This window comes from Equus asinus, unplaced genomic scaffold (genome assembly GCF_041296235.1).
Source record: "Equus asinus isolate D_3611 breed Donkey unplaced genomic scaffold, EquAss-T2T_v2 contig_803, whole genome shotgun sequence".
Classification (NCBI taxonomy): domain Eukaryota; kingdom Metazoa; phylum Chordata; class Mammalia; order Perissodactyla; family Equidae; genus Equus; species Equus asinus.
The window spans coordinates 1,178,102-1,201,032 of NW_027225520.1; the positions used below are offsets into that span (position 1 = coordinate 1,178,102).

The 22,931-nt window shown below is 39.6% G+C and overlaps 1 protein-coding gene across 9 annotated transcripts in view; it reads left to right on the forward strand.

Moving 5' to 3' along the window:
• The first annotated feature begins 18,686 nt into the window (after positions 1 to 18,686).
• The window catches only part of LOC139039758 (serine/threonine-protein phosphatase 2A regulatory subunit B'' subunit beta-like), a 57,338-nt gene continuing 53,093 nt past the window's right edge, over positions 18,687 to 22,931 (forward strand). For 7 of the 9 annotated variants that reach the window (XR_011501300.1, XR_011501301.1, XM_070503822.1 and 4 more), the window contains exon 1: positions 18,687 to 21,054. Coding sequence is in view for 7 of the 9 variants with exons in the window: in XM_070503822.1 (XP_070359923.1) it covers positions 20,707 to 21,054 (348 nt within the window). In the remaining 2 variants the exon portion in view is untranslated. The remainder of the gene's footprint in view (positions 21,055 to 22,931) is intronic. The other 2 variants (XM_070503826.1, XM_070503821.1) reach the window with 1 other exon arrangement.

Genomic DNA, 22,931 nt, shown 5'->3' on the forward strand with positions numbered 1-22,931 from the left:
ATATGAACATATAATGGACACGTTTTTACGTAGTCATAAACATTATTTAGAATTCTTTTGGTTTCCTAAGTTTAAGTTGCACCCTACAGTACATATTATTTTACAGCTTGCTTTTTTGTTTAGTGTTGTTTTGGGGAGTATGAAGTAGCCTTAGATCAGCACTATCCAAAACAATAGCCACTATCTCTGGCTATTGAGTATTTGAAATGTAGCTAGTGTGAATTGAGATGTGCTGGAAGTGTATTTGCACAATGGGTTAAGACAAAATGAAAAAATTATGTAAAATCTCATTACGAATTCCTTTATATTGTATATTGAAGTGATAATTTGGATATATTGGGTTAAATAAGATATTAAAATTAATTTCACCTGCCTTTTCAATTTCCTTAACTTGGCTTCTAGAAAATTTTACATTATACTTGTGGCTCATGTTTGTGGCTTACATTACATTTCTTTTGGACAACACTAATCTAGATTGCTCACTTTTCATTCCTGTTTAGTATTAAGTTGTATGAGTAAACTGTAATTTATCTACCCTTGGTGGATTTTTGAATCTTTTTCTAATTTGGTGCTATTAAATGTGGTTCCATAAACACTCTTCATCATGTCTCCTTTGAACATATGCTAGCGTTTCTTCAGGAGATCAATTTTACTTAGGTCATAATAGTTTATAACATTGTGAAATTCCAGTTGTACATTATTATTTGTCACTCACCATATATATGTGCCCCTTTAGCCCTTATCCCCACCCCCGAACCTCCTACCCTTAGGTAACCACTAATCTGTTCTCTGTCCATGTATTTATCTTCCACATGAGTGAAATCATACGGTGTTCATCTTTTTCTGTCTGGCTTATTTAGCTTAACATAATATCCTCAAGTTCCATCCATGTTGTTGCAAATGGGAAGGTTTTGTCTTTTGTTATGGCTGAGTAGTATTTCATTGTATATAACTACCACATCATCTTTATTCAATCATCAGTCGATGGGCACTTGAGTTGCTTCCACATCTTGACTATTGTGAATAATGCTGCAAAGAACATAGGGGTTCATGGGTCTATTTAAATTGTTGATTTCAAGTTCTTTGGATAAATACCCAGCAGTGGCATAGCTGGATCATATGGTAGTTTTATTTTTAATTTCTTGAGAAATCTCCATGCTGTTTTCCATAGTGACTGCACCAATTTGCATTCCCACCAGCAGTGTATGAGGGTTCCCTTTTCTCCACACCCTCTCCAACATTTGTTCTTTTTTGTCTTGGTGATTATAGCCATTCTGACAGGTGTAAGGTGATACTTAGTGTAGTTTTGATTTGCATTCTCCTGATGATTAGTGATGTTGAACATCTTTTCGTGTGCCTGTTGGCCATCTGCTTTGGAGAAATGTCTGTTCATATCCTCTGCCCTTTTTTTTTTTTTTTTTGGGTGGCTCAAACAGCAGAAGTTTATTTTCTCATAAGGAGGCTGTAAGTCAGAGATGAAGGTGCCACCAGAATTGGTTTCTGGTGAGACCTCTCTTCTTACCTTGTGGACAGCCACCTTTCCCTGTGTCCTCACATTCCTCTGCCCATTTTTTGATTGGGTTGTTTGTTTTTTTGTTGTTGAATTGTATGAGTTCTTTATATAGTATGGAGATTAACCCCTTGTTGGATATATGACTTGCAAATATTTTCTCCCAGTTGGTGGGTGGGTTGTCTTTTTGTTATGTTCTTGGTTTCCTTGGCCTTGCAGAAGCTCCTTAATCTGATGAAGTCCCATTTGCTTATTTTTTCTTTTGTTTCCCTTGCGAGAGTAGACATGGTATTTGAAAAGGTACTGCTAAGACCGATGTCAAAGAGTATACTGCCTATATTTTCATCTAGGAGTTTTATAGTTTCACGTCTTATCTGCAGGTCTTTAATCTCTTTTGAGTTGATTTTTGTGTATGGCGAGAAAGATAATGGTCTACTTTCATTCTTGTGCATGTAGCTGCCCAGTTTCCCCAGCACCATTTATTGAAGAGACTTTGCTTTCTCCATCGTATGTTCTTAGCTCCTTTGTCGAGGATTAGCTGTCCATAGATGTGTGGTTTTCTTTCTGGCTTTCAGTTCTGTTCCATTGATCTATGTGTCTGTTTGTGTACCAGTACCATGCTGTTTTGATTACCATAGCTTTGTAGTATATTTTGAAGTCAGGGATTGTGATGCCTCCAGCTTCATTCTTTTTTCTCAGGATTGGTTTCACTGTTTGGGGTCTTTGGTTGCCCCATATGAATTTTAGCCTTCTTAGTTCTCTTTCCCTGAAGAATATCATTGGGATTCTGATTGGGATTACATTGGATCTGTAGATTTCTTTAGGTAGTATGGACATTTTAACTATGTTTATCTTCCCAATCCATATGCCTGGAATATTTTTCCGTTTTATAATGTCATTATTGATTTCTTTCAATAATGTCTTATAATTTTCATTGTATAGGTCTTACCTCCTTGGTCAAATTTATTCCTAGATATTTTATTCTTTTTGTTGCACTTGTAAATGGGATTGTATTCTTGAGTTCTCTTTCTGTTAGTTCATTATTAGAGTATAGAAATGCAACTGATTTTTATAAGTTGATTTTGTACCCTGCAGCTTTGCTGTAGTTCTTCATTATTTCTAGTAGTTTTCCAGTGGATTCTTTAGGATTTTCTATATATAAAATCATGTCATCTGTAAACACTGAGAGTTTCACTTCTTCATTGCCAGCTTGGATTGCTTTTATTTCTTTCTCTTGCTTAATTGCTCTTGCCAAAATATCCACTACTGCATTGAATATTAGTGGAGATTGTCTTCTTCCTGTTTGTCTTAGAGGGATGGTTTTCAGTTTTTCCTTGTTGAGTATGATGTTGGCTGTCAGTTTGTCATATATGGCCTTTATTATGTTGAGGCACTTTACTTCTGTACCCATTTTGTTGAGAGTTTTTATCATAAATGGCTGTTGGATCTTGTCAAATGCTTTCTCTGTGTCTGTTGAGATGATCATATAGTTTTTATTCCTCATGTTGTTAATGTGGTTTATCACATTGATTGATTCGCAGATGCTGAAGCATCCGTGCATCCCTGTATAAATCCCATTTGATCATGGTGTATGATGCTTTTAATGTATTGCTGCATTCAGGTTGCCACTGTTTTGTCGAGGACTTTTGCATGTATGTTCATCAGTGATACTGGCCTCTAATTTTCCTTCTTTGTGTTTTCCTCATCTGGCTTTGGGATCAGGGTGACAGTGGCCTTGTAGAATGTGTTAGGAAGTGTTCCATCTTCTTGAATTTTTTGGAAAAGTTTGAGAAGGATAGGCACTGACTCTTCTTTGAATGTTTCCTAGAATTCTCCAGAGCAGCCATTTGGTCCTGGACTTTTGTTTTCTGGGAGGCTTTTGATTACTGTTTTAGTCTCTTTGCTTGTGATTGGTCTATTCAGATCCTCTGTTTCTTCTTGACTTAGTTTTGGGAGGTTGTATGAGTCTAAGAATTTATCCATTTCTTCTAGATTGTCCCATTTGTTGACATACTGTTTTTCACAGTCTTCTCTTATAATCCTTTGCATTTCTGTGGTATTCGTTGTAATTTCTCTTCTTTCATTTCTAATTATATTTACTTGAGCCTTTTTCCTTTTTTCCTTAGTGAGTCTGGCTAAGGGTTTGTGAATTTTGCTTATCTTCTCAAAGAACCAGCTGTTAGTTTCATTGATCTTTTCTACTGTTTATTTGATTTGTTTCATTTTTTTCTGAACTTAGTTTTTATTATTTTCTTCTTTCTGCTGACTTTGGATTTTGTTCTTCATTTTCTCTGTTAGGCATAGTTTAAGATTGCTTATTGGAGATTTTTCTTGTTTCCATGGTGGACCTGGATTGCTGTGAATTTCCCTCTCAGGACCTCTTTTGCTGCATCCCATATGACTTTGTATGATGTGTTTTCATTTTCATTTGTCTCCAGATATTTTTTGATTTTTCCTTTGATTTCTTCAGTGATCCATTGGTTGTTCAGTAGCATGTTGTTTAGTGTCCACATATTCATGACTTGCCCAGCTTTTTTCTTGTAGTTGACTTCTAGTTTCATAGAATACAGTTGAAAAAGATGCTTGATATGATTTCAGTCTTAAGTTCTTGAGGCTTGCCTTGTTTCCCAACATATGGTCCGTCTTTGAGAATGTTCCACGTGTACTTGGGAACAATGTGTATTCTGCAGTTTTTGGATGGAATGTTCTATACATATCTGTTAAGTCCCTCTGCTCTAGTTTTTCATTTATATCCCATGTTTCCTTGGTGACTTTCTGTATGATCTATCCATTGATGTAAGTGGGGTGTTAAGGGCCCCTACTATTATTGTTTTGCTGTTAATATCTCTGTTTAGGTCAGTCAGTAGTTACTTTGTGTACTTTGGTGCTCCTGTGTTAGGTGCATATACTTAAAAGTGTTATATCCTCTTGGTGTAGTGTCCCTTTTATTATTATATACTGCCTGTGTTGTCTCTCATTGCCTTTTTTATCTTGAAGTCTACTTTGTCTGATACAGGTATGGCAAGACCTGCTTTCTTTTGTTTTCCCTTAACTTGGAGTATTGTCTTCCATCCCTTCTAAGCCCGTATTTGTGTTTAGAGCTGAGATGTTTCCTGGAGGCAGCATATTGTTGGGTCTTGTTTTTTTAATCCATCCAGCCACTCTGTGTTTTTTGATTGGAGAATTCACTCCACTTGCATTTATAATGATTATTGACATATGAGGGCTTAATGCTGCCATTTTATCACTTGTTTTCTGGTTGTTCTGTATTTCCCTTGTTTCTCAATCCGGTGTATTTCTGACTGTGAATTAAGTTTGGCGACTCTCTATGAGGGTTTTCTCAGTTTTGTCTTTATTTATCATTTGTGTCTCTGTTCTGAGTTTTTGTTCAGTAGTTATCGTGAGGTTTGTATAAAAGATCTTGTAGATGAAATAGTCCATTTTCTGATAGCCTTTTATTTTCTTAGTCTGAGCAGGTTCCATCTCTTCCTTCTTCCCTGAGTTATTGTTGTCACAACTTAATCCGTTTTGTGAGTTTTGGTTAAAATGAAGTGATTATAGTTATTTTTGATGTTTTCCTTCCCTTTTTCTTTAACGTTATAATTGTTTGCTAACCTGTTGTGATAGAGAGTTGTAATATTCTGTTTTTGTCTATCTCCTCACTCAAGGCTTGGTTAACCCTTTTTTTTTGAGGTATGAGGGCCTTCGTGATCATTTCTTTTATGGGAGGTTTTGTGGCAGTGAACTCCTTTAGCTTTTATTCATCTGGAAAAGTTTTTATTTCTCCAGCATATCTGAAGGATATTTTTGCTGGGTAGAGTATTCTCGGCTGAAAGTTTTTGTCTTTCAGAATTTTGAATATATCATTCTGCTCTCTCCTAGCCTCTAAGGTTTCTGCTGAGAAATCTGAAAGCCTGATAGGGGTTCTGTTGTAGGTTATTTTCTTCTGCCTTGCTGCCCTTAATACTTTTGGTCTTTGATTTTTGCCAGTTTTACTAATACATGCCTTGGAGAAGGTCTTTTTATGTTGATGTAATTAAGAGTTCTATTGACTTCATTTACTTGTAATTCCAGCTCCTTCCCTGGCTTTGGGAAGTTCTCAGCTATTATTTCTTTGAACAAGCTCTCTGCTCCTTTCTCCCTCTGGAATACCGATTATCCTTATGTTACATTTTGTAATTGAGTTGGATATTTTTTCATTTGTTTGTAGTCTTACTTCTATCTCCTCATCCTTCTGAAGCATTTGCATATTTCTTTCTTCTAAATTGCTAATTTTGTCCTCCATAATATCACCTCTGTTTAAAGACTCCAAATTTTTCTTTATCTTATTCATTGTGTTTTTCATTGCCAGCATTTCTGATTTTTTTTTTCTATATCTCATTGAGTTTTTTTGTGATAGTTATTTTGAATTGTCCGTCAGTTAGATTGTAATTTTCTGTGGCTTCAGGATTCATTTCTGGGTCATTTACTTTCTGGTCTGTAGTGTTAATATATCTCTTCATACTATTTGATGGGGTGGATTTGTGCTGTTGCATAGTGGTAGTATCTAGTCACAGCTGCCTCTTCCCACCACGGGAGGGCCGGGCAGAACCTGTGTATTCTGAGCCCACTGCAATCCCTGGCAGGTGTGCTTGTCCTTTGGAAGTTGTGCTGACAGGGCCCATCTGCATTTGCCCACTGGCCACCGCTGCTTTACACACATAGGTGTGCAGGCGCTCTGGTGAGAGTCCCTTGCTCTGGATGAGCTGATGTGCCAGGCAGGGGAAGGCTGCTTTCTTTTGCTGCGTGATCCTGGGGGTGCTCCTGCTCTGTACTCACTCTCTGCCCTTCTGGGCTGCTCAGCTTGGGGAAGACGCCCCCGTGATTGCTAAGCCTCCTCTGTGTGGAGTGTTGCCACAGGCTGGGAGACAACTCTGAGATTGAATGCGTTCCCCTGGAGGGCTGCCCTTTCCCCCTCTCTTCTCTCAGAGCCATGCATGGTGTTATGCTCTAGATTGCTGCCGTTCGAGGGGGGACAGGAGATCCCCTTACCTCCTTCCGCTGCCTCCTGTGTGGTCCAGCACCTTCATCTTCAGACATATGGCTGTGTGGATCTCTCAGACATCTCTTGTATTGTGTCAGTTTCCTCTGTTGGTTTATGAGTGTCCTTTTCATTGTATCTTAGGGGGGGAGAGTGTAAGGCAAGACCTCACTCTGCCATGATGCTGATGTCACTCCTTTGTTTCTTATTAGAATTGCCAAATTGCTCTCCATAATGACTTTATTAATTTACACTTCCACTGGCAGTTTGAGAATTTTCTTGTTCTGCAGTTCTTTATTGTGGCCAGTGTGTTTTTGTAGACACCTATAACTTAACACTGAAGTTTTTAACAGCGCAGACAAGCATTGGTAATTCTTTAAGTGAAGATAAAATAAGTGTCACCATATTTTTCTCAGCGAATCTTTTGTAATAGTTAATACACGTAGCCCTTTTTTTTGTGGTACTTATGATCTGAATAAATAAAAATTGATTTTAAAATTTACCAGCTGTGCTATATATCCTATTAGTATGCAGCTGCAATTCTTACAATGAAAGCATATCCCTCTTTAAGTGCTGTTAGCTGGAAAAAAATCTTATGGCATCTTTACATGATGGAATACTATGCTGCCACTAAAAATTATGTTTTAGAAGAATATTTAATGATGCAGGAAAATATTTACAGTATATTAATGGACAGGAAAGGTTACAAACCAGTAGAGTAACCATTCAGTTTTGTTAAAACCAAATGTGTGTTAACATTTTCCCCTACGATTATCTCTGGATGGTGGGATTTTAGATGACATTCTATTTTGTACTTCACACTTTTCTTTATATTTTACTTTCAGTAGTGGATTTATCATCAGGGAAGAAGGATGTGGAGGAGAGTCCTTAGTAACCATATGCTAAAACTTCCACACCTGGACTATTGTTATAGAAAAGATAAGTGAGTAAATGAGCTGTAATTGTTTTCATTTTCAAAGACGAATTAGTGCTTTTCTTTTATTAAATATCAGGCTTTCCTTAAGATGCAAATGGAACCAAGCTATATTATTGTTTACCGGTTGTTTTTCCATTATTAGAGGAATATTTCAAAGAATATCTCATAAATTATTGAGGGATTGTCATTTAACTTAAGTAAGAGGTCTATTTGCATTTGGTATTTTCTCTTCTCGGGGAAAGGAAGTAGAGGAAAATCGATTAATCTCCAATCCTTTGGAATACAATTCAAATAGTTTGAGCTCTACTCTCAACTTGCTTTCATTTGGAATTACATGATATAGCGATAGATTTGGGTTCAAATCCAATTCTCTTGCTTTGTAACTTTGGGTGACTTTGGAAAGTTGGTTTTTCATCTGTGCAATGGAAACAATAACACCTAAATGAAAATCTTTATAAGATGTTTAGCATAGTGTAAGCTCTTAACAAAATTGACTAGCTTTCTTTTCTTTTTTTTGAGGAAGATTAGCCCTGAGCTAACATCCGTGCCCATCTTCCTCTACTTTGTATGTGGGACGTCTACCACAGCATGTCTTGCCAAACAGTGCCATGTCTACACCTGGGATCCGAATCGGTGAACCCCAGGCCTCTGAAGCAGAATGTGCACACTCAACTGCTGTGCCAATGGGCCGCCCCCCCCTTTTCTTTTTCTTAAGATTTTATTTTTCCTTTTTCTCCCCAAAGCTCCCTGGTACATAGTTGTGTATTTTTACTCGTGGGTCCTTCTAGTCGTGGCATGTGGGATGCCGCCTCAGCATGGCTTGATGAGCAGTGTGCCATGTCTGTGCCCAAGATTCGAACCAGTAAAACCCTGGGCCACCAAAGCAGAGCCCGTGAACTTAACCATTAGGCCACGGGGCCAGCCCCTTGACTTTCCTTTTTTGCTCCTTTTCTATTTTTTGGAGTGGATTTACTTAATAGTTGGAGAGAGAATTGATTAGGTATGAATTCTATGAAAAGAGCTATGAATAGCTGTGATGTACATATCCCAAAGTATGGAAGTTACCATATAAGTTGATTCTGATTTTTCATACCTTCCTTCTCAGGTGTCTATCACCTGGAGTATCGAGTTCACTACATTCTAAAGATGAGCTAAACACTGTTTTTTCGAAGATGATCTAATGTGTTTATATATCTTTTGCCTCTGGCACGATGGTTTTATTGCTTGTGTAAAAAACTTAATATTATTTCAGAGCTTAATTAATATTTTTCAAAACTCTGTTTAGTTAGCCACTTGTGTTGCAGATTTTATCTGTTTCAGTTTTTATTGATTAGGGAAATAAGCTTTGTTTTTATCTGGAGAGATTTGCTTTTTAGCACTCTCTCAAAATTGAGTAGTAGTCCACAAATTAAATGGTTACCATAGTAGCTTGTGGATGGGCTTAGTTATGACACTAAATATTTAGCTATAGAATAGGAACGTGACTTTTGTTTTCTCTCAGGAAATCTAGATTTTGGTTTTCTCCACTTTCTTCTTTACCAAAAGAGAAATAAGGCTTTTATTTAAACTGGGTTTAAGTACTCTTTGTATGACAATATATAGGGATATAAATTCACTCTGAATCAAGTTCTAGAGGAAAATAGATTTTGTTACAATGAGTAGAAGTAAAATTGTATTTCTGCTTCATTTGAGGGTAGTTTGTCTTTTAACTTACTTAAATCTAAATTCATTCCCTTTGAGCTAAAATAAACTTCATCCTGTTAAAAACCTCCTAAAGGTTTCCTTTTTTGAAAGAATTTAGCATGCTTTTGTAGAAAATAAAGGCAGTAATACTTGTTTACTTTTTGTGTTAAAGTGAATAGAATGTATTGAATTTGGGTAGATTTGCCTTGAATGGAATGGTAAATCTAAGCTTTGCAAATATTTACCACCTTCAAGTGATCTACGTTTTCCCTTGACTTTATGTTAAACCATTACACCTTTCTCTTTTAATACAGGAAACATTTGTGGTTCAGTGTTTGCTTTTCCAAGGTATTCTTTCAGGAAATTCCTGACCCTCTAGCAAATTTTGGTTCTTAAAATGGAGGTTAGCAGTTGTTGGAAATAAGGTAAAGAGTTTTAACCCTAAAGGAAGCTGTATAAAAATTAGGTGTAGTCAAAGATTTAAAAAGCATTAGGTAATTCATAGTTATAGGGACGGACCCCCCTTTCTTCCCTAGATTACTCCTGGGCTACTTAACAGCCTTTTTTCACTATTAGATTGTGAGTTCCTTGAGGTGAGGTCTTAATATATTTTTTATTCCAATACCAAGTGTCCAGAATAGATTCAGCATTTGGTAAATATTGTAAAATGACTAAGTGAATCTAACTCCTCATGAATAAGACGTGAAATCTGACTGGTTAACTGGGTTTAAAACCCTTATCAATTCGGGAAGAGTTTAAATGGAAGTTTTCCAGGCAACAGATATTTGTGAAGGTGACCTGAATTGCCTTTGCTTTGTAATTTTAATGCTACACCGTTACTTTAAAGGATTTTCAAAAAAGCATCAACCATTAGAAAGTTATATCTATTAGTCTTGTTTCCTTATTATATTGTTACTCCTAGATTATGACTCATCTTTCCCCTGAGGCATCAGCCTGCTAAAACAGACCCATATGACTTTTTCATGTGTTAAACCAGACTGGAAAATTCGAAACTCAGGATCTTTGGCCATTTCTGAATCTCTTTTATTAATCATAATGGAATTATAAGAAAACCATTTAATAGTTAAAGAAGATAGGCTATTTGCATTCTGGGAGTGGTATTAATTTTAGTTTTCTGAGATCGGTGCCATCAGCTGAAAAGAAATGAATGAGGAAGTTTAACCAGAGTGACAAGGAATGAGTTGTAGTTTTGGGTGGTAAGACGAGAATTAGGTTTTACGTACAGGGCAAGATGCTCAACTATCAGAATGAGTACACACAGACTAGGAACTCTAGTTGTCTTGAGGTAGGAGGATTAGAGCTGATGTTGGACAGGTTTGTTGGGTTGTATTCTACTCCTCATCTATCAGAATTGCAGAACTTACTGATTTTCTCTTGTTTCTTCTTAGTTGAGTCCTCTCTTTATGCTAATCTTCATGTAACTTTAATGGTTAGGCACGGCGTACAGAATTAGTTTGCTTCTGATCAACTCCTTATGAATTCTTCCGTTTACTTCTGCAAAGTCTTAAGATGGCTTCTACAAAATGTAGAACCGCTATTCTGAGTTTTTACTCAAATGAGTTAGATCCAAGGTTTTGTGAAAAAAAGGATCGCCTCCTTTTTGTTTTTAGAGAAATCTTCAGTGGTATTCAAGAGATTTTCCGTGGCTCTTTGTATGCAGGATACTTATTTATGAAGGACTACCTTTTAATGTATCTTGTGTGAGGACTCAAAGAGAAGGTCTTAGGTTTCAGTAATGCCATGTTGGTTGTGGTAAACTTTGGACGCTGTCTTTAGAAAAATAAAATTAATCTTCTAAGATGACTATTCTGTGTTACCCATGCTGGTGTGACCTGTTGTCTCATATACTTAATTTTTATATCCTTAGATGGCTGGGAGGCCTGAATGATTTTTTGAGATGATGTAGAATAGACACCAGTCTTGTTTATTTCTTGTTTCAGTATTTTCTCTTCCCCTCCTTTTTTTTCTTTTTGAAAAGGAACAAAAGTTTGTTATAGTCCCAGAAATTTTTGAAGTTTAAGATGTTAATATTTCTCAAGGGTCAAGAGAAGCACGTGGGTTTAAAAAGTCTAGGTCTTTTAGAGGATCTCTAGAGAGATCTCTGAAGAATTAAAAAGGGAAGATACCATTTGACTTCCCTTACTTGTGGCACAAGCTTCCTGCCAGACTGTCTGGTACTTTGGTCCTTTCTGTGTCCCAGTACAAAATTAATATTAAGCAATTAATGTTAAATAGAAAGTAATACAATAATAAGATTCAAGTAGAGTTGAAGGCCAAAAAATCTTATTATAGAGAACAGAAATTGTAAAATCACATTGTAAAAACCTTGTGCCCTTGATGAACATAAAGTGTGGACACTTGGTTTTTTTCTTAATACTGAATGTGGAATTTTTCAGAAAGCAGAGCTTCATTAAAGAGTTGATATCCTAGGGTGAGATATCCTTGGTGGAAGGAACTTGTGCTGCTTCTGCTCATTTTTAATATAGTCAATCAATGTTCACTACTGCTTGGCCTCAAAAGGCAACAAAATAATTGTCTTGACAGATAAGTTAAAAAATATGTATATTTATAACAGATTATTTTAATTTCTATTTCCATTCCATAATTTTATAATCTCTGCTGAAGCAAAAAATTCAAGCAATTACAGATTGATTACTTCCTATTTATTCCTTTTAAAGCTCAGGATTCAAATAATATTTTCAGATCATGTTAAATCTTTTAGTTTGAGTTAGGTTTTTCCTCCCTCGTTCTTCTTTGGGCTAGAAATTGTATTAAAGGACAAAATTCCAGTGCAATTACTGTCAAAAGATCTATCAGCAATTCAGTTAATGTGCGTCATTTTTTTAAAATAACAGCTTTATTAAAATAAATCACATTCCACACAGTTTACCCATTTAAAGAGTACATTTCAGTGGTTTTAGTATAGTCACCACAATATTTATCACTCCAACAAGAATCCCCATACCAATTAGTGGGCATGCCTCATTGCCCCTCACAACTTCTACCCTGGATCCTAACAACCACTCTTTTACTTTCTATCTCTATGTATTTGTGTATTCTGAATATTTTATATAAAAGGAATCATACAACATGTGGTCTTTTGTGACCAGATACATTCATTTTAACATAATGTTTTCAAGGTACATCCACGTTGTAGCATGACTTAAAACTTCATTTCTTTTTATTGTTGAATAATATCCCATTCATCATTTGACAGATATTTGGTTTGTTTCTACTTTTTGGTTATTATGAATCGAATTATGAGTGTGTATAAATTTTTGTCTGGGCATATATTTTCTCTTCTCTTTGGTATATACTTAGGAGTGGAATTGTTGGGTCATGTGGTAACTCTGTTTATCTTTTTGAGGAACTTTCAGAACTGTTTTTCAAAGTGACGATACTATTTGACATTCATATCAGCATTGTATCATGGTTCCAATTTTTCCACATCCTTACCAACACATCCTATTGTCCATCTTTTTTTATTATACCCATTCTAGTGGATGTGAAGTAGTATCTCACATTTATTTTTATTGTGGTAAAATATATCTAACACAATATTTATAATTTTAGCCATTTGTAAATGTGCAATTCAGTGACATTAAATGCATTCACAGTATGTAACAATCACCACCATCTATACTCAGAGCTCTTTTATCATCCCTGACAAAAACTGTATACCTTTCTTGATAGTCTCTTCAGTGAATGGTGCTGGGTCAACTGGATATCCACATGCAAAAGAATGAAGATTGGATCCTTACCTTATACTTTATACCACAACTCACAATGGATCAAATACCTAAATTAAAGACCTAAAACTATAAAACTCTCAGGAGAAATCATAGGGGCTAATCTTCATGACCTTGGATTTGCCAGTGGTGTCTTAAATAAGATGCACAAAACACAAACAACAAAAGAAAAAATAGTTTGGATTTCCTTAAAATTAAAACCTTTTTTCACATCAAAGGGCACTGTTAAGAGAGTGTAAAGATAATCTACAGAATGGGAAAAAATATTTGCAAATCATATATCTGATAAGGGTTTACTATCTAGAATATATAAAAAACTCTTACAACTCAGTGACAAAAAGACAAACAACTCAATTAAAAAATGGCAAAGGACTTGAATATACATCCCTTTACTTTTTAAAAAAATATTGTGGTGAACTACCCATACATAACATAATATTTACCATTTTAACCTTTTGTTGTTGTTGTTGTTGTTGAGGTAGATTCACCCTGGCAACATCTGTTGCCAATCTTCCTCTTTTTGTATGTGCGCCACCACCACAGCGTGACCACTGACAGAGGTCTGTGCCTGGTAACTGAACCCAGGCTGCCGAAGTGGAGCGTGCCAAACTTAACCACTGGGCCACCTGGGCTGGCCCCCATTTTAACCTTTAAATGTACATTTCAATAGTGTTAAGTACATTTACATTGTTGTGCAACCAATCTTCAGGACTTTCTCTTCTTGCAAAACTGAAACTTTATACCCATTAAACAACAAGTCCCCATTTCCCCCATCATCCCTTTACTTAAAATCACTATGGTTATGTTTATTTTTATTTACTTATTTATTCATTTATTTATTTATTGAGGAAGATTAGCTCTGAGGTAACTGCTGCCAATCCTCCTCTTTTTGCTGAGGAAGACTGGCCCTGAGCTAACATCCATGCCCATCTTCCTCTACTTTATATGTGGGACGCCTACCACAGCATGGCTTGCCAAGCGGTGCCGTGTCTGCACCTGGGATCCAAACTGGCGAACCCTGGGCCACCAAAACGGAACATGCGAACTTAACTGCTGGCCAGCCCCAATATTGTTATGTTTCAAGTGGGTTTCTTGTAGACAACATATAATTGAGTCTTGTTTTTTAATTCATTCTGACACCTGATTGTATCCACACTGACACTCTGACACATTCTGACTCTTAGTTGATGTATTTAGATCATTTACATTTAAAGTTAATTTTTATATATTTGGATTAATATCTGCCATGTTTGTAGCTGTTGTTTATTCATTGCACTTGTTCTTTGTTTTCTTTTTTCTTTTTATCTTCCCCATTTTGCCTTTGGTTTTAAACATTTTATATGATTTCATTTTCTTTCCTCTTTTAACTTATAAATTATACTTCTTTAAAACAATTTTTATTGGTTGTCTTACAGTTTGCAATATACATTTATAACTAGTCTGAGTCTACTTTCAAATAAAACCATACCATTCACAAATAGTGTAGGTACCTGATAATAGAGCGTTCCCAATTCTTCTTCTTATCTGTAAGGGGATCACACTCACCCGATACATTTTTGCTATTAGGTAAGTTAAGAATAAGAAACATAAAAGATGTTATTTTCCCTTCATTTATTCCTTCTCTAATGCTCTTCCTTTCTTTATCAGATGTGTGTTTCTGACCTATATAATTTTCTTTCTCTTTGAAAAACTTCTTTTAACATTTCTTGCAAGGCAAGTCTCCTGGCAACAGATTCTTTAAGTTTTCATTTGTTTGAGAAAGCCTTTATTTTTCTTTCGCTTTCAAAGGATCATTTTGCTGGATACATTGTTCCTGCTTGGTGGTTTTTTTATTTCCTTTAAACACTTTAAATATTTTATTCCGTGCTCCTCCTGCTTGCATGGTTTCTGACCACATGTCAGATGGAATGCTTATCCTTGTTTCTCTTTAGATAAGGTGTCTTTCTTCTGCCTTCTTAAAATTCTTCTCTGTCTTTGTTTTTTTGCCTGTTTGCATATGATATAGCTCGGTGTAGATATTTGGTATTTATCTTGCTTGATATTCTCTGTGCTTCCTGCGTCTGTGGTATCTATCATTAATTCTGGAAGATTTTCCACCCACCATTATTTCAAACATTTCTTCTGCTCTTTTCTCTCTCTTTCTTATTCCATTATGTGTATGTTACAACTTTTGTAATTGTCCTATAGTTACTAGTTTTTCTGTTTTCTTTTTTTTCTCTCTTTTCTCTTTTGCATTTCAGTTTGGAAAATTTCTGTTGACGTATCATCAACCTGACTGGTTCTTTCCTCTTCGAGCTCATTGATTCTTTCCTTGCCTGTGTCCAGTCTATTGATGAGCCCATCAAAAGCATCTTTATTTCTTTTACAGTGTTTTAGATTTATAGCATTTCCTTTTGTTTTATTTAATAGAGTTTCCATCTCTCTGCTTATATTACCCATCTATTCTTGCACGTTACCTGCTTTTTTTTTATTGGAGACCTTATCATACTAGTCACAGTTATTTTTAATTCCCCTGTCTTATAATTCCAAAAACCTGTGTCTTATCTGAGTCTGGTTCTAATGCAGTCTTTGTCTCTTAAGATTGTGTTTTTTCTTGCCTTTTAGCATGACTTGCAATTTTTTTTGAAAGCCAAATATGATATTTCTGGTGATAGGAACTGAGGTAATCAGGCTTTTAGTGTGAGCTTTTATGTTAATCTCACTAGGAACTGGGTTGTGTTTAATATTTGCTGTACCCGTAGGTGACAGAGGCTTCATTTTCTTCTAGTTTCCTTGTTTTAATTTTTTTCTTCCTGTTTTCTTTGGATTTCCCTAAGTAAAAACTCCTTCTTAAACAGAGTCTGTTATCTTGCTGTATTCTCACTTGTAATTCACTGTTGTTATGGTGGATCCCTGTTGATGGGGTGATAAGCAGTTGGGGAGGGAAAGTGTTCTGTAATCTTACGATTAAATCTCATTTTTTTCTAGTGGTCCTGAGTCCCTGGACTGTGACCTTCAAAAGTGTCTTTTAGCCCTCCCTCCCTCCCCCAGCTTCGGTGAGACAAGAAGGCTGGTGGAGGCTGAGGTTGCCTAATTGCTCTTCCTCCAGGTAGATGATGCTCTGCTAAAGTACTTTATCTTCAGGGTGTGACTTTGTTAAGAAGAGAATGTTCTGGGCATATTTCAGTATGGTTACTTTCCCCTTCTCCTGCTCAAAGCAGAAGAGGATTTTCCTCAGATCTTCATTGTGAAAACCTGAAAACCTCCTAGGGTTCCTGGACGTAAAACCCAGGAAAGTGTGGGCCCCCCCCCAAAACTGGGACCCCAAGATATTTTAACTCTCAGGCTGATCCATACTTGGTCTCCTACAGTTTGTCAGTTACTGTTGAAGTGTTCCCACTCCAGATAAGCTGTGATTCTCTGTATCTGCCTGTCTCCAGTGTTTTCAGTGGTGATTTGCCCTGTGACCTCAGTTTTCTAAGATGTTATTGATTTACAGTTTCCTTTATCTTTTTTCTTGTTGTGAGCATAGGAGTGAGGACTTATAAGCTCCTTATGGGCTGTAGCTGACTGGTTAGTGTTTTTTGTTTTTTTTTTAAATGGTCCTATGTGAAATGCCATAGCTGTCTGTGGCTTTAGTTTTCGTACTGTCCTTTGCTTGAAATACTTTTGTAACGCCTGTCAAGTCTTGGTCTTTGTGAGGATCGGTTCCAGTTTTAGTTGGAAGTTTTAGGAATTGATTTTAAAATGATTTACTTTTCTTATTGTTAGTGACTTATCTTTAGTTGCTGCTATGTCCAAGTGAAAATAGTGTGGTAAGCACAGTGGCTTAAGCATGAGCAGTAAAGCCAGAGAACTCGGGTAATTTCATGTGTCCATAAAGTGTCTTATTAAAAAAGTAAATTAAATCAATGAGCATATATAAAACAATAAAGATAGCAATGAACAAAGATGAAAAACTTTGGAAAAGTATGCTCTAGTAACTGAAAGCACTTTCATGGACGTCTTAGTTTGTCCATAGTCCTTTTAAGTACAGACGGTTCCCAACTTAATGGTGGTTCAACTTAACGATTTTTTGACTTTACAATGGTGCAAAAGCGATACACATTCAGTAGAAACTGTACTTCAGATTTTGAGTTTTTTGAGGATTATCTTTTAGGGTAACTACTTTTTCTATTCATTAAATTATATTTGTCACTGTGCCTGGAGTTCCCCTAAGGGGTGCAGTATAGCGTAGGCTTTGGTTGGAGATAGAATTCCTAATTTTCCACTTAGTAGCTGTAAGTGCAAATTATTTAACTCCCTTATTGCATTCAGCAAATAAGTGCCTTTCTGAGCCTCAGGTTCCTGTAATAAAGTTCTCATGAGGTTTAAATCAGGTCAGTGTGCATAAAATGCACATGTTAAAATTTGGTAAGTTTTTGTAAGGAAACCCAAGACACGTGGACCCACTGAGAAAAATTCCACCATTTACCCTAACAACCGGAAGCAGTGGTTAAGTATTCAGCAGCGTAGTGGAAACCTGTATGGGCCTGTATCACATTTGCGACTAAAATCAAGGCATAAAAAGTTTATAGACAATTAGACTTTATTTTATATGCTTATGTAATTAATACTTGGAAGATTTTGATAGAATTTCTTATAATTTTACTTGAATAAGGACATAAGATTTCTAACACTAAAGCAAGGAGTAAACTTGTAAATAAAGGAGGTGTGAAAAGCTAACTATCAAATACTGTTTGATTTATAACTGAAGTTATTATGGATACTAACAAATAAATGAGCTGTATATTTTATAATGCATTGTAAATAGATACAATAATTTTAAAACTAAAAACACATGCACATATGAGTAATTTCTTGAATGGGAGTGGATTACCTTGCAAAATCTTAGGAAAATTAAGTTTTCAACTTTTAAGTTTAGTTTACCTCATACATCTCCAATCTTCATTTATGAACTATAAAAGAAAATTACATGAATTAAAAAAGAAAACAGAACTTTTACAGCATAAAAGCGATAAATTTATAATATGAAAAGGTAGAAAAAGATCACCTATAATATTATCATCTAGATAACACCTACTATTAATATTTCTGACAGTATTTTACTGTAATAGTTTTATTTTATTTTATTTTATTTCCTTTTTTTTTTTGGTGTGTGTGAGCAAGATTGGCCCTAGCTAACATCTGTTGCCAATCTTCCTCTTTTTGCTTGAGGAAGATTGTTGCTGAGCTAACATCTGTGTCAATCTTCGTCTATTTTATGTGAGATGCCGCCACAGCGTGGTTTGACAGTGGTGCTAGGTCTGTGCTCAGGATCTGAACCTGTGAACCCCAGGCTGCTGCCAACTTAACGACACTATGCCACCAGGCTGGCCCCCTATTGTATTTTTTTTTGTTGAGGAAGATTGGCCCTGAGTTAACATCTGTTGCTTATCTTCTTTTTGCTTGAGGAAGATTGTTGCTGAGCTAACGTCTGTGCCAGTCTTCCTCTATTTTGTATGTGGAACACCGCCACAGCATGGCTTGATAAGTGGTGTGTAGGTCTGAGACTGGGATCTGAAACCATGAACCCCGGGCCGCTAAAGTGGAGCACGTGAACTTAACCACTATCCCACAGGGCTTACCTCATGTGCTTTTAAACATAGTTGTGATCATATTTTGTCTACAACTTATAGCCTGCTATTTTTGGTTAGCATTGTAGTGTGAACTATTTTCCATATTATAATTGAACTTTTTTGAATTATTTTTAATGGATGGTATGATATTGTATGACTTTTATGCATACCTGTTTATTTAGCCATTATTATACATTTTAATTATTTACAGTGTTTTCGCTGTTGTAAATAACTCATAGATCAGTATCTTTTGTGAGTAAAGTTATTTATTAAGAATTATTTTCTTTGTATAGATAAAAAGAAGCAGAATTACTCAAGAGATCAAAGGCTTATTGCCAAGTTGTTTTCTAAATCCTTTTATTACCACTGTCCATATGTGAGAGTGTCTACTTCAGAGTAAGTTGTCCTACAATGGGTAGTCTTTTTTTCCCTTAAGTATTTGATAAGTAAAAAAAGATATACATTTAACACTTTTTTATGGAGTTAATGATAGGTTACAATCTTGTGAAATTTCAGTTGTACATTAATGTTTGTCAGTCGTGTTGTAGGTGCACCACTTCACCCTTTGTGCCCACCCCCCACCCCACCTTTCCCCTGGTATCCGCTAAACTGTTCTTAGTCCATAATTTTAAATTCCTCATATGAGTGGGGTCATACACAGATTATCCTTCTCTTGCTGGCTTATTTCACTTAACATAATTCCCTCAAGGTCCATCCATGTTATTGCAAATGGAATGATTTTGTTCTGTTTTACAGCTGAGTAGTATTCCATTGTATATATGTACCACATCTTCTTTATCCATTCATCTGTTGCTGGGCACTTAGGTTGCTTCCACATCTTGGCTATTGTAAATAGTGCTGCAATAAACATTGGGGTGCATAGGACTTTTGGGATTGCTGACTTCAAGCTCTTTGGATAAATACCCAGTAGTGGGATGGCTGGATCGTATGGTAGTTCTATTTTTAATTTTTTGAGGAATCTCCATACTGTTTTCCATAGTGGCTGCACCAGTTTGCCTTCCCACCAGCAGTGTATGAGGGTTCCTTTTTCTCCACAACCTCTCCAACATTTGTTAGTATTAGTTTTAGATATTTTTGTCATTCTAACGGGTGTAAGGTGATATGTTAGTGTAGTTTTGATTTGCATTTCCCTGATGATCAGCGATGATAAGCATCTGTTCCTGTGCCTATTGGCCATCAGTATATCTTCTTTGGAGAAATGTCTGTTCATGTCTCCAGCCCATTTTTTGATTGGGTTGTTTGATGTTTTGTTGTTGAGTTGCGTGGGCCCAGGCGACTCGGCCCCCACTGCAGCCTTGGTCCTTCCTGCGGGAGCGGGCGGAGGTGCCGGGTGTCCGTGTGTCCGCTGGCCGCATCCTCAGTGCACCTGCTGTCTGCTGCCCTGTTGACGTTTATGTGACTGGCTCCTACCTTATGGTGTGCGTTAGCGCTACATCCTGCGTTGTGGTTACGTTCTGCCCTGTTGGTACTTTGTGCACTGTCGTTATTTTGGACGTTCTGGTTACTTGGTACTTTGTCGTGACGTTCCACACTGTCGTTCCATATTGTTACCTTGTATGTTGTGGTACTTTCTGCCCTGTCCTGACATTCTACGTTTTGTCGTGTGGAACCGGCACCAAGACTACAGAAGCCAGAATACTCACCCCCTCACCCGATTTTTGAAGAGAAAACTTTCCGGTGTCCTCTGCAGCTTCAGTATGTTTTCTCAGCCTCTAAGGAGCAGGGGAAGCTGGGGCGGGCAGACCCCTTTGTTCCCAGTGCGTTTTCAGGGAGGGAACAGCTGCTTGGCTGCATCTGGGTCCCAGGCTGGGGCCTCAGCGTAGAACCCGCTCCTCCGCGAGGAGCCTGTGGCAGGTCCCCTTTAGTCGTGGGCGGGCGGGCAGGCTTTGCTTCTGGGGAGAGCGCCACCTCCCCGCTGTGCGAGCGCTGGCAGGCGGCCCCAGATCTGCCCCAGATCGGCTGTCCTTGCTGACCTGTTTGTGCCCTGTGCGTCCACACTGAGCCACAGCCGGGGTCCCTGCAGACACCGCCCCCTGCAAGGCCTCCCGCACCCTCAGCAGTCGCGCAGAGAGCTGCTCGGTCAGGGCGCGCCAGCTGTCCCCTCCCGCCTGCACAGCCGCCGGCCCGCCCGCCCGCGGGAGGGGTGGCCTGCCACCCCTCCTCCAGCCATGTGCCCTCCTCAGCCTGTGGAACGCGCGCCGCCTGGGCCGGCCCCCACAGCGCCTGGCCAGCGACGCACGGAGTGCGCTGAGCCCAGCCACCCCAACCGTCCTGCCGGGCGCAGCTGCCGCCCCGAGCCCAGCGGCCCCAGCCAGGCCCAGCCCCGAGAGCAAGAGCCAGAGCGAGGTGCCTGGCCCGGGCCCTGGCGGCCCACGCGAGCCGACATGCGGCTCCACGAGCCGTCGCTGTGCCAGGACCCCAGCCTGAGGCAGGAGCTGGCCTCACTGGCCCGCGGCTGCGACTTCGTGCTGCCCTCCCGCTTCAAGAAGAGGCTCAAGGCCTTCCAGCAGGTCCAGGTCTGCCGCATGTCACCCCCCCGGCCCACCCGGGTCCCTCCCGAGTCCCTCCCTGGTGTGGGGGGGGCGGGGGCTGCTCGCACCCACCCGTGCAGGGAGCGTGGGTCCCGCGTGAAGTCGCTGGGAGAGCTCCTAAGAGCTCGCCCGTTGCTGGAGTTTTGGCGGCAGGTGCCGCGGTGTGGCCAGGATGCAAGCCCCCAGCGCGTGGACAGGTTCTGGCTCGGGTGGGGACCTGACCCTGTGGTCCCGGTGGGAAGCCTGGCCCATGGTCACGGCCATCTCCGTGATGACACGGCCCTGTGGGACGCCTGGCCTTCTCGGCCACATGGTGTTTACTGGGCTGTGGGGATCTGCACACATGGGCCGGGCAAGTGGATGGCTCGGTGCTGATAGTGAGTAGTTGGCGTGTAGACACCCTCTCCATGGTTGTGTGTGCTCAGAGGAGTAAGACCTGCTGTGTCTACACCTTGGACGTGTTACGAGTTAGTTTGAGGGACCCAGTCGTTTGGAAGCATCAGACAGCCCGTGATCCCCAGAGTCTGTCTGTGACTCGAGGGGTCTCTCCGTGGCATATCTTGTCCTCGCCTCAGCTCTGGGCCGGTGCTGGGGGCAGGGCCACAGGGCTTGGGGCCGGGGCTCCTGCTCCTGAACGCCTCACCTCTTGCAGTTAGACACCCGCACTTTTTCTCTAGGCCAGGACTTAACGTCCTGTTGTGGCCAAAAAAAATGACATCCAATCAGACCGGGCCATCTGGGGGAAAAAAAGACCTGCCTTCTGCTGATATTTTAATGGGAGTTTTTCTGGGATCATATCTCAGCTTTTACACAGCTTGGGAATTTTTCCTGTCTTGTGTCTTCCAACTTCTGAAGTTTTGTCTGCAGCTGGGGAAGGTGTGAGTCTGTCCCTAGATTTTAAGGAAAGTGCCTGCATTTGGAGACCCAGGAGTGGAATCTGCCCCACGCGGGTCCTGCTTTGACGATAGGAAAACAGATGTGGGGCAGTTAGGGTTTCTCCTGATGGTCCACTGGGCTGTGTGGGAGACCCGGAAATCCCTCCAGCCTCGCCCAGGATGGTCGTGCCTGGGGGCCCGGCTCCCCACAGAGCCCATGCAGGAAAGTCTGCATTGCTTTAGGGCTGCTGCTTATCAAATGAAAATCACTTTTTGGGAATCAAACTTTATGAATTCATTTCATGGGAAGTTGTTTCTTGTCACAGAAAACATGTCTCAACCTTGCTTCTCAGCCGTGACGATGTGCATTGCGTAACGTGAGTGCTCCCTGGGCTGCAGGCGGTGGACCAGTGGGTCTTTCTCATGGGGGTTGTGGGAGGAGCAGAAGGAGAGTTCTCCTGGCTCCTTTCATCCCAAGATGTTGGAGGGCGGATTCGGGACACAGCCTTGGGGGGGTCAGCAAACATCTTTGGGAGAGGCTGGGGGTAGAGGGAGAGGCTGGGGGTGGAGGGAGGGAGGTGGTGCTTCAGCCTGACGGCCACGCCACCCGCTCAGTGGGCCCCCCTGGCCCGGAGCAGAGGACCCTGGGGCACGGCTGTGCCGTCCACAGTGGAGCCATCCCTGCTCCCGCCTCCCATGTCCACCCGCCCACCCTGCCCAGGGATTCTCGGGCCTTCTGGGCGCCGAGCAGCGCCAACTCCCGGTGGTCACTGCAGGCTCTCTCAGGCCCAGGACATGCTCGGCTCACCCCGCTGGAAGGGGTCCTGAGCGTCCTGTACCCCGGGGGTCCCATCACCCACTCTCCACAAACAGGCTCAGGCACAGTTGACGGGCGCCTCTGCTCCTCCACTCTGTCACCTTGCTGTGGGCCCGGACACGCTGTCCAGCCTCCCTGCAGGGTCCTTCAGGGCACACAGACCCCGCTGA